This window comes from Rhagoletis pomonella, unplaced genomic scaffold (assembly GCF_013731165.1).
Source record: "Rhagoletis pomonella isolate Grant_MI unplaced genomic scaffold, Rhpom_1.0 Rhpom_scaffold_00001, whole genome shotgun sequence".
Lineage (NCBI taxonomy): Eukaryota > Metazoa > Arthropoda > Insecta > Diptera > Tephritidae > Rhagoletis > Rhagoletis pomonella.
The window spans coordinates 10,475,467-10,489,822 of record NW_023458555.1 but is presented as its reverse complement, the minus strand read 5'-3'; the positions used below and the strand labels follow the sequence as shown (position 1 = coordinate 10,489,822).

General features: G+C 43.2%; 1 protein-coding gene across 1 annotated transcript in view; it reads right to left on the bottom strand.

Moving 5' to 3' along the window:
- Positions 1-14,356, bottom strand: part of LOC118738605 (serine proteinase stubble) — a 46,587-nt gene that overhangs the window by 2,407 nt on the left and 29,824 nt on the right. Inside the window, exons 3-7 of the mRNA XM_036469537.1 lie at positions 5,129-6,257; positions 4,766-5,037; positions 3,596-3,998; positions 3,531-3,564; positions 274-1,087 (exon numbers count right to left, since the gene is read on the bottom strand). Coding sequence (XP_036325430.1) covers positions 274-1,087; positions 3,531-3,564; positions 3,596-3,998; positions 4,766-5,037; positions 5,129-6,237 — 2,632 coding nt within the window. The 5' untranslated portion in view covers positions 6,238-6,257. The remainder of the gene's footprint in view (positions 1-273; positions 1,088-3,530; positions 3,565-3,595; positions 3,999-4,765; positions 5,038-5,128; positions 6,258-14,356) is intronic.

Below are 14,356 nucleotides of genomic sequence, written 5' to 3'. Positions count from 1 at the left end.
CAGCCAGCAAAAGCATATAAAAGCAAAGCAAAAAAAAAACGAGAAGAATAAATCGAGAATGTGAAAAGGATTAGCTATGAAAATGGTCAATAAAAAATGTTTATGTTTATGCCGAGCAACTTGAGAATGATTGACTGTAGTTAAATGATGGCTTAAATAGTCTGGCCGACGACCGACGGCCCAGCCAACATCACTCACTCGACCGCCGATGCAAATGTAGCAACGCGCGTGATAAATGGCAAGGCAACTCTTACTGAAGCCTATAAAACTTACCGCTACGTGCTGCTGTGATGATTTTAATAGCGGTGCTGTTATCTGTCAAACTATCGGAGATCTCATTCGATTCGATCGTCGTCAGATTGTGGGGCGACAATGTGTGCTGCTGCTGCTGCTGCTGCTGCTCCTGCTGATCGGACGGCTGCGGATGTGGATAATGGCCATAGGTAGGAGGCACATAGTGCGTTGTAGTGACAGAAGTGGATGGCGAAGCAGAAGAGGATGAAGACGATGATGACGATGACGTTGAGGTGCTTGTAGTTGTGGATGATGTTGGTCGCGTAGGCGCCGACGTCGTCGCTGTGGACCATGTGGGGCTATATGTTGGCCTGATAGGCAATATAGCTGCGGATGAACTTGATGGCGGCGCTGATGTTGAGGTGGGTGATGTTGGTCTATGCTTTTGTGTTGTTGTAGTCATTATGCTTGTTGTTGTTGTTGGCTGCTTTGTAGTCGATTGCAGTGGGTAAATTGTGCCGCCGCCGCCGCCATCACCGCTACTACCGCCGCTGCTGCTGCTGCTGCTGCTGGGCACACCACTTTCGCTAATGACCCAGCTGGGCGTGGTTGGGCGCGTGTAAGGACGCGTTGTTGTTTTCACTGTGGTACTAAGAGGCCCACGTGTTGTTGTTGTTGTTGTTGTTTTCGCTGTAGTTGATGTGGCGCTGCTAGTGCCGGCGGTGCTCGCCAATGATGTGGCAGGCACTTTCGTTGGTGGCTTCGCATAAGCGGGCGGCGGCTTATATTGCGGCTGTTGGTATTGCTGTTGATGCTGGTATGGATGTTGTTGGTGTTGATGGTGGTTGTGGTGCTGCAAAAATTTAAATTATGAGATTGAAATTATTCACAAAGTTATTTATGTCCAGCCGGTGCTCATGTCAGTGGAGATTTTTCATATGTCCGAAATCAATTTTTCATTTCGATGCACAGCTGAAGCGCAAGCACATGCGCATGCGCATGCGCGCTTAATACATGCGAGTATGTGTGGCAGTCGACTGCATTTCATGTAGCTGCGCGTCGTGTGGCTTACCAGTGAGTGATTGCAAGCGCAAGGTTGATGTAAGTTTAGCATAAGTGTACTTAAGCCGCGTGCACAGTGGTCACCCTCAGGGAATTACGCAAAGGTCGAGATTTATGGATCTTATGTCTAGTAAGCTTAGGGCGTGCATTATAAACTGCTTGATAAATTTTTGAATACTTTTTGGTTTGAAAAGCCTCATTCATTGCCAGTTCGTAAGATAATGGATGAAGCCAGAGACAGTTCTAAGTTCAGGGTATGGAAGCTTTACTTAAAACTCAAATTTAGGCTTCCAGCCACTGTATGGACTCTCTTTTTGTTGTGTGTGGCTATTTATTACCTAGTTGGACCCATACGGTTACCAGGCCATGTGATACTACAGCAAACTGCCTAGATATTAGTTGACTTGGAAGGGTACTCTCCAGGATTTTTTAAAGGGGAAAGGAGGAAAGTGTAGCTTTAATTACCTCCGGCATCCTCTTGAGCAGTTCGAAAATGTGTACTCGGTAGGTTTTCGAGACCAGGGTGGTACTAAAATTGTCAAGAAACTATTTAGTGTCTCAGGTGAGTCTCGCCAGGCACTCTACATAAGTCGTCAGGGAACGGCTACCCCAACAGTGCTTGACAATTCAGGACAGTTACAGTGATGATGAAAAACCATCTCTTTCCTTACATTGGCATTGCCTCTATAGCACCTCCGAACCTATAAACCAATAGGCCGTTAAAGCTCCGACAGTGTTGGATATATCTTCGCTTCTTAGAGCATACAAACTTTGGATGTTTTTTCGATTCAACTAAGGCCGCGTTGCGACAGGTCGTGCTTTGTATTCATCTTTCATTTACTAGAGCCTAGACAAATATTTTAAAGAGCGGCTTGCAAATTGCAGTGGGCATACCAAGGCGTAATTTTCAACTAAGAATCTGTCTGGCTTTAAGTCCATATTCACTGCACGCTTGCCTAGGCGCAAGCGCTCCGTGATAATTGCTATTATCCCCTGATCTATATATTCTGGCCAGATATATCCTGATATCTTCCAAGTCTGTATACCGGACAACGTGTTTTTACCCAGTTCAAGAAAATTCGGTTTTATTTCCATTACTTGAAGAGGTCAGCCCAATGTCACCGCTTCAGGTTGTCCCAAATAGGCTCTTTCCTCCGCCAATTCATCAGCTCCCTCAGTTCCCTCGAAGATGCTCAATCAGAGAACAAAGGCAAGCGAGCCGATGATTGACTGAGACATTGAGCCTAACTGCTCGTACATCATCATACGCATACGCAACAACTTTGATGGCCGCGCTGTTGAGTTCTATTCAACACGAATACCTAAATCAGTGAGCAGAGAATGCCACCCTGTAGCGCGTCTTAGTTCACTTAATAAGTTGTAGACCTAGCACGATTTGTTGTCTGACTTATTTTATTATCTATCAGCTACAGTTTTTCAAAGATTTATACTCAATTCCTACTCTGGCAGTCACGTTTGCGCATCCGCGGAAGCGGGAACGACCCGTATGGTCTCTTGGGTAATAGTAATCGGTGCGCCCGATATAACTATTCAACACTCATTGAAAATGCCAGTGTTTGCCCATCTATTCTTACAAGTTGGTGGGTGCCTAGGTTTAATCCCAGCATTACCTTCGCTGTCACAGGCTATTAGTGCTAATACAATGTCGCAGACAATGTACGCTAACAGCTTAGACGATGTAGTGGTCATATGCCGCATGCCAGACACACATACACACCCACATATACAAAAAATAGACGCCACACTTTGCATTACTGATACAGTTTAGTGGATCAGTCGCTACAAACTATGCATCCAACGAGTCTGGACGCATAAACCTTAGTTGCACAGCGCTGTACCACACCCAAATGATGGGCAATCTTTCATCAGGTATTTTCAAACAATAAAATGTCGCTCAAGGCTACATAAACATTTTTATATGAGCATAAACGTCGCCATATTGTTGTTGTTGTTGGGCGATAATCCGCCCATGCCACATGGTACCTATGTATGTATTCGCAAACCCATCCATAGGTACGACTATTTACATATCTACGAGCACATATCGGACAAAGAAACTAAGCAGTCAGCAATTCGTCAGTATGTCAGCCAGTTCGTTGTGCGAGTGAGTGAGTGTTTAAGTAAATGACCTCGGCATGTGGTCCACGGCTTAGCCTATGCGTTCCGTTCGCAATTTGTTGGACATTGTGTAGTATGTGGCGTTGTTGCGATACATACCTGCTGTTGGTGATGCTGGTATTGCTGCTGCTGTTGTTGTTCCTGTTGTTGTTGTTGTTGCCAGTTGGAGCCAGACGTTGCCGAGGCGAACGGTGGTTTTGGACGCGTCAACGACAACGCCGAGATTGGTGTTGTCGACGCTGTATTCGCTGGCAATGCAGGCAAGGAAGACGGCTTCTTTGTCGCTGGCTGCACTGACGTCGTCGGAGGCACTGGTCTTCGCGTCGTCGTGAATACAATACCCGGTGAAGTTTGTTGCTGCTGCTGATGCGTCAGTTGGAAGCTGGGCAATTGCGGCTGCGGCAAGATGGGCTTCTTTGTTGGCTTTGATGGCTTCGAGGGACGCAGTCCGGTCGGTTTCTCCCAGCTAGGCGGCCGTGGTTTGGTAATAAAATTCGGCTCAGTCGTCATGTGCCAGTGGTGCTGCGTTACAGCTGTCAGTTGAGGTGATGCATTCCAGAGATCTGCATAAAATCATGAATTTAAATGAGGAATACAGGGGGAAGCTGAGCACAGTATGGAAAGTAGTATTAGGGAAGGGCGCTCATTTTAATAGCGAAAATTTAACTGTAAACACTTCCTAAATTGACGATATGGAGTGACATAACAACGATATCGATGCCTAAAGTTACGATGCAAAAGATATTGGTAAAGATATCTACAACTGTCACAAATTTGGATATAAATCGCAATAGCGACAAGTTTATCGATAGTTATACAAATATGTATATCAATTGTAAAAATCGATAAATCGATTAAAATATGTAAATGAATTTACCGATAACGATGAATACAAAAAGTATATAACGATAAATTTACGATAACATTGTCGATAAATATGGCGATGATTTCCTTCCTAAATAATTTAGTAGATCCATATTTAGATAATGAGGATGATGATTAACATAATATCATTTAACATATCGATAAAATAAACTAATTACAATAAATATATTGGAAAAAAATCGATAAATAAGAACATACGATTGCATACCACAACGAAATCGATCTATATTTTGATAATAAAACTGATGGTTATCGATAAATATCGACTAAAAATCAATGATGATGAAATATTTAAACCGATAGTAAATTCGATTGCAATCCATACAAAAAATTCGATAACAATATCGCTAATAAACCACATGGCCACAAAATATCTCCCAACAAGAATAATTTTTTTTTATAATTGAAAAACTTTCAAAAACATAAAGTTTCAAAAAACACTCACTCGACGCTGTCGCCGTTGCCGCAGCCGACTGCAAATCCGCCAGTACCGCGTTCGAAGTCCAAAGCGCATTACTGCTCTCCGTTGTAGTAGTGGTGGTCGATTTTTTCTTCGTCGTACTCATTGTCGCAGGCGACGCTGAAAACGATGTTGTAGTACCCAATGATGAGGGCTTCGTATATTGAGGCCTATGCAGCGCACCCTGATGATGCGGACCAGAGGGGCGTATGACCAGCGTACCAGCGCCATGCGGTCGTTCGATTGTAGTCATGCCACTGTGGAATGATTTCGAAAACAAATATTCACAAATCAATTAAATTTAACTGAAAAATTTCACCACCTCCTCTCCGCTAACTAACAACTCACCTTATACTCGGCTTGTGCGGCTGATGCGGCGGTCGCGGCCGATGATTCAAACCACCAATACCCAGTGGTTTGGTGGGTCGCGTATACGAGAAAGTCTGCGGCATTACAATATTCTCCGTATAATTGTGCGCGCAACACGAGCCGAACATGAACGTGTCCACACACATGCCCACGTGACGACCCTCGGACTTGATGCACTCCCACACGAACATGCAGGTGCCCTCGATGCGGCCGATGGAGCAGGGCTTCTGACTGATTTTGAAATTTTGACTGCGTTGCAGCTGATTGACCACCGACAGCGCCTCGCCCGCACTTGGCAAGTTGTAGGCGGCTGCCGCCGCTAGCGTGGCAGCAGTTGGTAGTTGCAACGCATTGAAAGCGTATGCCGCACTACCACCTATACTGTGCGCTTGGCGATAATTGCTATAGACAGGGCCACGCCAACCGTCGGCATTGCCGTAGTCGTCGTCGTCGTCGTCGTCGGCGTCGTTATCGAAAGCAACGCCACCATCGCTGCTTTGACTACTCCTGCTACTCGTGTAAAAGTTATACGCATCTGCAAGTGTGTCGCCTGCCAGCGGCGCCGCACCGAAAGCGGCTGTAGCTGCGGGCAGTTGTCCCAACAGTTGCATAAGGCAATTGGCTAATAGTAAGGCTAGTAATACTTCTAGTATTTGGTTAAGGCAAGCGTTGACTCGTGTCCGCTTTAGCAGCGGCGTCGGTGCAGGTGACATCGATATAGACCACAGCGGCGCGTATTGTGTTGCAATCGTTGTCGATTGTGGCCGCGGTCGGTGCCATCGCAGCCGCCATCTACTCTTCAATGCTTTTGTGTTTGACGCGCATGCGGGCGTTGGGAAGCGCAGTAACAGCTGTGGCTCCTGCAGCCCCCTCTGTGCTCGATCCGCGTTAGCGTCGCATAATCGCCGGCTTTTGCGTTTGATATGTTGTTGCTGTTGCGGCAACGCCGACGTCGATGTCGCTGTTGACTGTTTATGCGCCCTCGTGGACTGCGCCTGCCTGCCTTCGCTGCTACCCATTTCCCATTCCGATTGTCTTGTGTCCATGACTAGCCATCTTCGACTATGACAATTATTACTATTCCACATGTTGCAAAAATTTTTGAGTTCTGTAAGGAGGGAAAAGAGGCTATGAGTTAGTATGATAGTTTTGGTTAGGTTTTATTAAAACGGCGTTGGTAATGGAATGTTGGTTGGTGCCTATTGTCTGACCCATTTTCAATCCATTCATACTGAAAATAAAAGCCTCGGAGACGAAAAACTGGGCAAAATAAGATCCCTAATCCTGCATTTGCTTTGGGCCTCGCACAGTGGCCTTTCACAAGCCTAAAATTAATCATAACTTTGCAGATGGCTCGCATATCAGCTTAGCTATCTAAAGACCACCTGTAAATGCACCTTTCAAACTAATTTCAAGGTTTAGACCAATAGGCCCCTGGTAATACCAGATGGAAATAGAGGTTTAGTTAAGCATATTCGAAGTATACATTATTTAGGATGTCAACGCTTTTTGAGAATTTTAGCTGCGCTTGAAGCTTAAGTGTTGTCACGTTTTCAATATTATTAAACTCTGGAGCTCCAAGACTAAGTTAGCCGCAGCAAATATTTTACCTTAAGGTCGTTGGTTCGAGTGTCTCACATTAATTCTTGACTTCGGAAAGATTCGACTTCGGAGGATAGTCGCCCAAAAATTCCCTCAGAGCATGCTTCGAAGAGTCGATTAAACTAAAACAAATTCTTGAGGTTAGGTAGGTTAGGTAGGCTGGCTAGCCACTGCTTGGTTTTGCAGAGATCATTAAAGTCCATAGCGTTACCAGATAAAACTACTACTAAATTAGACAGCTAAACACATGGTACCAGGAGAAATATTGAAGAACACTGCAGTCTTCGTGGCAGACTGGAACACTTTGTTGTACCCCATCTTGGCAGCGGATTCCAGATTTGGCAGAAAGCCTGGTCCCTGGCGACTAATCCGCAGTCTTCTAAGGTCAGGACACTGCCTCCTCTTTTATCCTGCATCTCCTACATATCTTATAAATCGTCAGAGCCATTTTAAAGGCGTACAAAGCCAGAAGACAGCGTCCCATTAGAACACCCACCAGTAACTTAGCGTCCCCCATCCTGAGGGATAGGAGATACTTCGTGAGATTTATGTCGCACTTCTTGCACAGAATCCTTTCCTCCACACTTTGTGCACCTTTCGGACCATGAACAGGTCCAGCCCCCGTTTAATCACTTGGAGGGAAATCGGCTTTTCCACTATTTGCCTTAGTTTCCGACAGGGCGCCTTCTTTGGCAAGCTTTGTTAAGGCCGAGCTGATGACTGCGGCTCCGACGCCTTTATCCATCTGTTTTAGGTCAGATTTCTATGCAGGCAGGTTTCATCAAAAGTAGGGAGTGTCATCAACCACTTTTCCATTGGAGTTAGTTTTCAGAAGCTTACGTTTTTATTTTTAGATGTTGATATTATGATGAATTTCTTCTTGATGTTTGAAACTATTGAAAATATTTTAAAATTTTATAGGGAATTTTCGGGATTCTACAAAGTATACCTTTCGGATTTTTTCGTGGCTTTCCGAAATCTTTCGGATTTTCTCTGTTTTCGGGTTTTTTTCGCGAACCTTTCGTATTGTTTGGGACTTTCGCCAGTTCTTTGGGATTTCTGGTGTATTAGTTTTTGAATTTCCGCAAAGAAGGTGGCATTATAACAAAGAATGCCTTAGAATGGAGTCTTCTAATTGCCTTACGGCAGACCGCGCGAAACGTTGAGAAGTCGATCGAGAAGCGAGCCACCTCCGGTTAAGCTGGAAGGAGCTCAAAGTGATTTCCAGGCACAGACCAGATGGCGCGCAGATGCCCTATTTAGCGCTTGGAACTAAAGGAAACGAATACGACATTTGGTTTTATTTGCTGGGTCTTTGGGATTCGTTTTTATTTTTTTTTTGTTTTTCCGGGACTCTTCATAATCTTTAGACTTTTTGGTAAATTTCATGTAAAAAAGAACATCAGCTGCTTGATCCATCTTTAATGAATCGGGTTACGTGATACCTATTTCTTTGTTATCTCTTTGTTTTGCAATGGTATGAAAAGCGGAAACCTGTCCATTTCAGTTTGGATTCTTTCGCAAGCTTCAAGTTGTTGACACATGAACTGCTTTCGATGGGCACATCGCGGCAAAAAAAAAAAATCATATCTTTATCGTTCTAGATCATCTTCCGAGCTTCAAACCGTCCAATGTCTGCAACGTAAAACATTTGGTGAAAAGAGTAGTAAAATAGGTTCAGGTACCCTTCGCTCTCTTTCCATTCCAACAATGTGCAGGTCAAAGGTCTCCAATAGAAAGTGACTTGACTATTTAATTAATGTATTGCATATGCCGCTAAGAAATGATGGCAATCAAAACATGTCAAGTCAAGTGAAACGCTTACGGGCAGTTAGGCTAGACGGCTCAAACACCAGCAGACACTGGCCGATCAAGTTCGCCATCGACCGGCTGGCTGCTCGCCTAACATAAACTATTAATCGACGACTTATTGCGGCAGCCAGTCAAACGAGCAACTGGCAAATCGACTGACAAAAAAAAGCGGTCAGTTAGTCAAAGCAGTCAAGCAGTCAAGCAGTCGACTAGTTTGTCAGTCTAAGTGAGTTAGTGAACGATGAATGGTGGACGATGGACGAAGTTGTCAATTGAATCGAAGGCTAGTGAGATTTTTTGTAGCTTAGCGATGGTTATATATGAACGTAGATGCATAGATATTTGTATATAAATAAGTATATGTAAATAAATATGTATGAAGAACAATAAAATGAAAAATTAAAAGCAACATTAAACTTACAAATTACAAAATAAACTGATTAATGAATGGCAGAAAGAAAAAAGAAAGCGTGTAGCTTTGCTTAGCTTTCCGTCTGTCACAGGCATGTTTTTGTTTTTTTTAGCTAAGACTGACGCGGCGTGGAAGCGCAAACCTGCGAGACAACGTCAGGCAGGCAGGCCAAACAGGCAGGCAAAACAGGCAGATCAGACGGGCGGGCGATCAAATCAGCTGGGCGGGAACGGCTGGCAGGGTTTTGTAGTCATCAGACAAGCCAAGAAACCTGCCAACCGGCAATTAGCTACAACGCATTGTAACGCTACAGATATCAGCGTTGCCTTTGTTGTTGTTGTTGTTGTTGCCGCTGCTGTTTTTATGTTGCAAGTGCAGTGACTGTTGCATAGCAGATACAGACAAAAAATTAGCTACAAAGAAATAAAACACACACTAGGCAGCTACAAAATTGTTTCTGTTTTTTGTTTTTTGTTTTTGTGTGTTGTTTATGTGGAAAAAGTGACGAGTTGGACAAAACCATTGACTGGTTTAATTGCAACTTTTCACTTTTGCTAGTGCATACAATAGCTCGCGGCATACGAAAAAAGCAAAACAAAAAACAAAGGGAATTGTAAACAAAACTTTTTATTTGCGGCAAAAGAAAAATCGCTCTCGGCTACAACGAGGAGACGCTGAATGCACTCAAGACGTAAGTAAAAGAAGAGGAGTAGCTACGTAATGTGCCACCTAACGACTAAATAAGTATTCTTTCCTTTTTTCTGCTTTATTGGATTAGCTCAAGAACCGCCTTGTTTTTCCGCCTATCTACCCAACTGCGGTGCTCTGTTACCGCCAGTAAGTATCGTACCGTAATAGCACTTTCCGTTCTAAATAACTTTTGGTGGGTAGAGCTCGACTTAGAAGCCGCCTCATCTGAAACCCATCAAAGCCCCAATGCATCCGACCGCAAGACTCCAATATCACTTTGATAACCAGGGATGAAAACCGTATGTCAGCAGACAATTTTAATGCCTCACACGGTCTTTGGGACTCATGCCTATCGAACGATCTTCAAGGAAACGAAACTGAACTGACTTACGATTCGAAATTCTGTCCCATGAGTGACGGCAAATCTCACCAAAAAGGTAAATAATACGGCATTGTGGAAAATATCGAGAGCACCCAGGCCACGCTTTTCACAACCATAGAGGCCAGTTCCGCAGGGTGGTCACCGCTGCAGTCAAAGTTTTCAGTCTGTCCGTTGTTCTGATGTTTCTGCAAATGAGCGTTATTAGCTACGCCAAACTTTTACGCATAAGTGATTTCAACTTTAAGACTTGTCGACTTGGGGACCCGAAAAAGCGACAGAACATTAAGAGTCCCGTGACTACATCGCTAAGGTAAGTAAAAAGTTCCTGTTTAACCCAGAAATTTCTACTGCCTCGCCAGCCCCAAAACGAGAGCTGGCAATTTAGACGCATTCTTTGGATACTGAGATCAAGCTTTCAGTCTACAGAAGGCCGAAAAGTAAAGTTCGGTGAGATTTTCGGAAAGTTGGAAGCTTGCTGAGGCATAGAGCTAACCATTTAAGTTTCAACAAGAATATAAATACATACTACTTCAATCTGTTTGTGGATACTCTTATCATCGGGGAATGTGGAAATCCGGAGGAGATGCTCCAATAATTGTACAAAGTAGAGTTTCAACGTCCAATAACAAGGCTGTAACATGGTTTTCGTAGAGTGAAAAGTAACACTAATAAAGACCGATAATAGGGTTGATCAGGGGTCTATGGTATACAGTATGGGGCAAGCTAACTTTGTCTTTCCAGTGGAGGCAAATGCCATTGAACTATGTCTTACACAGTATGTAGAAAGACTCCTCGCCTTGAAAGCGTTCGCGGTTACTACAAAGCTGGTGTGGGTTTGCTTTCAGCTGGTAATATTTACCGGATACAAAAACCTCGTTTACCTCATTTGGGTATCAGGTTTGGAATAATGGTATATAAAGTTACAGATAGGAAGCGTAATACTACTGGACAAATATGAGAGGTAACAGACAGGATAAATTCGTTAAGCTAGAGACACGCTAAATTCTCCGACAAGGAGAACTAAAGCACTCATTCACTTTTCAAGAGAAGATGTAAGAACGCTCACATACTTTTTTACTAGTCACTGCAGGGCCAGACTAGTGTAGGTTGTGTAATGAGGAACAGGGAAATATTAGAGCACATTAGGTGACGTACATATTTGCCTAGGATAACCGTACCCAGATAGCATTCAGCCAAGGTTCCTTAACACTACGTGGATCAAAGAAGACCTCCATTCAAATATGGGTTTGTTACAATGGATCGTAATAGAAATAAAAATAGAATTAATAATCTATTTCTTAATTTTGTTGTTGGTGTTTCCGACAGGGTAGGAGTGTGATGTAATGTGGAACGATTCGACACTGAAAAATGACACTGAAGATGGCACAACGCCGAAACCGGTTTGTCTCCAAACCAAATTTGAAAAGGGATGACGGAAAATCGTTCCACATTACATAATAATCTAATCTTATCTGACTCCAATCAAACCCAGTCTAATACCGAACTATTAAATTTCATAAATATTCCTACAACTACCGGCCTTAATTTAAGACGTATCTATAAGAGAAACATCCTATAAGCGTTGAATTTATTGAAGGATTTCGAAACTGTAACGCCATTCACTCCCCCTAGGCCTCCTCGCATCTTTCGTCAGGGAAACGATTGGTTGCAAGCTATTTTGGTAGGCAACTCCTTCAACCACTTGAGTGAGTCTCTCCGGTTTTCAACGGTGACAAAAATTCTCAAAAGAATGCAAATATCATCTTTATCTCCCTTACTTCTTCACTGTAAGGGAACCTATACTCTACTTCTGTAAAATCAACGATAATCATATTTTTAAAATGGATGAAGAAATCTAAGCTACATCAACAGGGTTGCCAGCGAATGGTAAGACGCAGGTGATGAAGTTACAGATCTGTCACAGCTATATATATTCTATATCTTCCGGTAAGTTCCGTTAGATTGTATCTCTTCTACTAACTAGCGAACGCTTGAATGGCTTGGGAAGAAATTGAGCCTCTACCAGTACGCCTATTTGAAGAGCATATCCGGGCAACGTGTCTTGCAATGTTATAGAGGAGCCATATTTAGAAAAAGGCTACGTGGTTGGTGGTTCGAGATGATAACAAAATAACCAAGTAAGCTCGGAGTTAAGCTTAACTATCTTCAGGCGCATCTCTGTGCCAAAGCGGAGTTGGGCAGTTGGTTGCTATTTACCAAGAGGTCTCCATTGCCATGGCTGTCTACCTTATGATTTCTGAACGTTCTGTATCCATTTTAATAGCTTGTAAAAATTACGGTACGTAAATCGCCGCGGCAAGTTCCTTCGTTCTCTTTGAAATTAGTTTTAATAAATAAGCAGTCGCCGATAGATCAAAAAGAGACTGAATTTCCCGTTGTTATCAGCTCCTATGCATTGTTTTTCTGTCTTTTTTTTTCAACAACACTTTTCTGCGCATAGCTACTAACACCCAACTAGTCTCCTTTGCTGCCAATTCCTCATTCTCCGTCCAACCTCTGTCTGGCTTTGAGTCTTTGTTGTGTCGTCGTTAATGCAACTTTTTCCATGTGTTTTCCTTCGACTTTGTCTGCATTCATCAACGTTACTTCTTGCTGCCGATTTTCCTAATTTTCATTTGTTTTTTCTCACAAGTTAATTAATTATTAGTTGCTTTTTGCATTTGGCAATTTTCGCTTGTTTCATTTATTTTTAATGCATTTCTTTCCTTTCTTTCACATTTCGACATTTTTAATTAGTGTTAACGTGTTTTTCGCTTTTCTATTTGCTTGTCACAATGCGATGTCGACAAATTACCACGCTGTAGATGAAGCTGAGGTCGAGGACATTGGCGATTGGCTTGGCAACGGAGCAGCTGGCTGATGAGGTGCTTACCGGTAGTTGTAACCAGATTGTGAGATAAGCAGTGCCAAAGGAAAAGTGAAACTACTGTTTAATGTTTTTTTATTAGTGATACACACAGTCTTTTTTATACATACATACATACATACTAGTCTGTAAATATGAAAAGCTGAACCGAAAAGAAGACATGAACTGAGATAAAGCCTTCGGACTTTAGGAATACGAGAAAATGAACGGATTTATTCCCCTAAGAAATTGCTGACTTAAGTTGTCGATGCGAGGTATTGTGCCTTTTGACCCACTTTGACAGCGTCCTAGAAATGGGGAGTGAGTGCCTTCTAGTATGCGAGCTCTGTCGGTATACCGGTCGCCCTCTAGTTTCAATTAGACTTGCCGGGGGATCGGGATTACCTCGCTGTGCTTCTCCCATTTGCTTGTGGCTACATAAAAGAAAAAAATTCAGAAAATAAGGCTGATGATGCTCCAGAACCATTACTTATGGACGAAGCCTGCCAGGCAGAGGTCAGTCCGGCCTGCCTTCCAGCGAAGCCATTGAACGTGCGAGTGGGACTCAGAAGTTTCGTTAGAAGCCCTTGTGCTTACTAGATCCGCCTGCTCATAATGAGCTCCGGAATTTGTAGCCGGATTGCGGGGACTGGGGTTCTCTTCTCGGTGCTCCGATGCTCTACTTCCTCAGGGCTAACTGAAGTCGGCACAATGGTGCAAGGAGTAACTTCAAACCCAACTATACAAAGAAGCTGAAAATACCAGGGTTGGAAATATGAGGAATTTCTGATTCCATGACTAAAGAGAATTGCATTGGCAGAAGGGTATTTTTTCTAGGTATAATCACAGAGCCGGCTCATCCTTGAAGACGATAAGACTTCAGAACATAGTCTCTATTATTGGGCGGCTTTAGAGCGACAAAGACTGATCCGCCTTAAAGCTTAATAAAGAAGGGAAGCTCCCTTCTTCCGTTACTTGGGATAAGAAAAATTAGTTCTTATTTCGAGAGACCAAATTTACATGAGTCTGATTATGATTAGAAATAATCGCTTTTGGACCGAGATATCAACAATTACGCTACCTACCGCTTTTCTGATGGAACCATTGATTATACTCAGGAAGGCGCAGAAATTTTGCTCTTTGAAGGCATCTTCCTATGCCTCCATATCAAGTGCTTCAAAACCGACACTGTTAGATACTGGAGCGGATATTATTTTTTCGGGCTAAACTGCAAGTGGCATGGGATCCAAAATGTCTTCGGTCCTCTAGAGTCTAGACTGACTGCACCATTATCGCCGACTTAGTGAGCTTTCACTCTGACGATTCAGAACAAACTGAAGTCGACGTACTGACATAGAGAAGCATTTGGAACGGCATTTCTTAGGTTATAGAAGGTTTTGACTTCCACTGACTGCAGTGAAGTCGCTCGAACTAAGGAGTAGT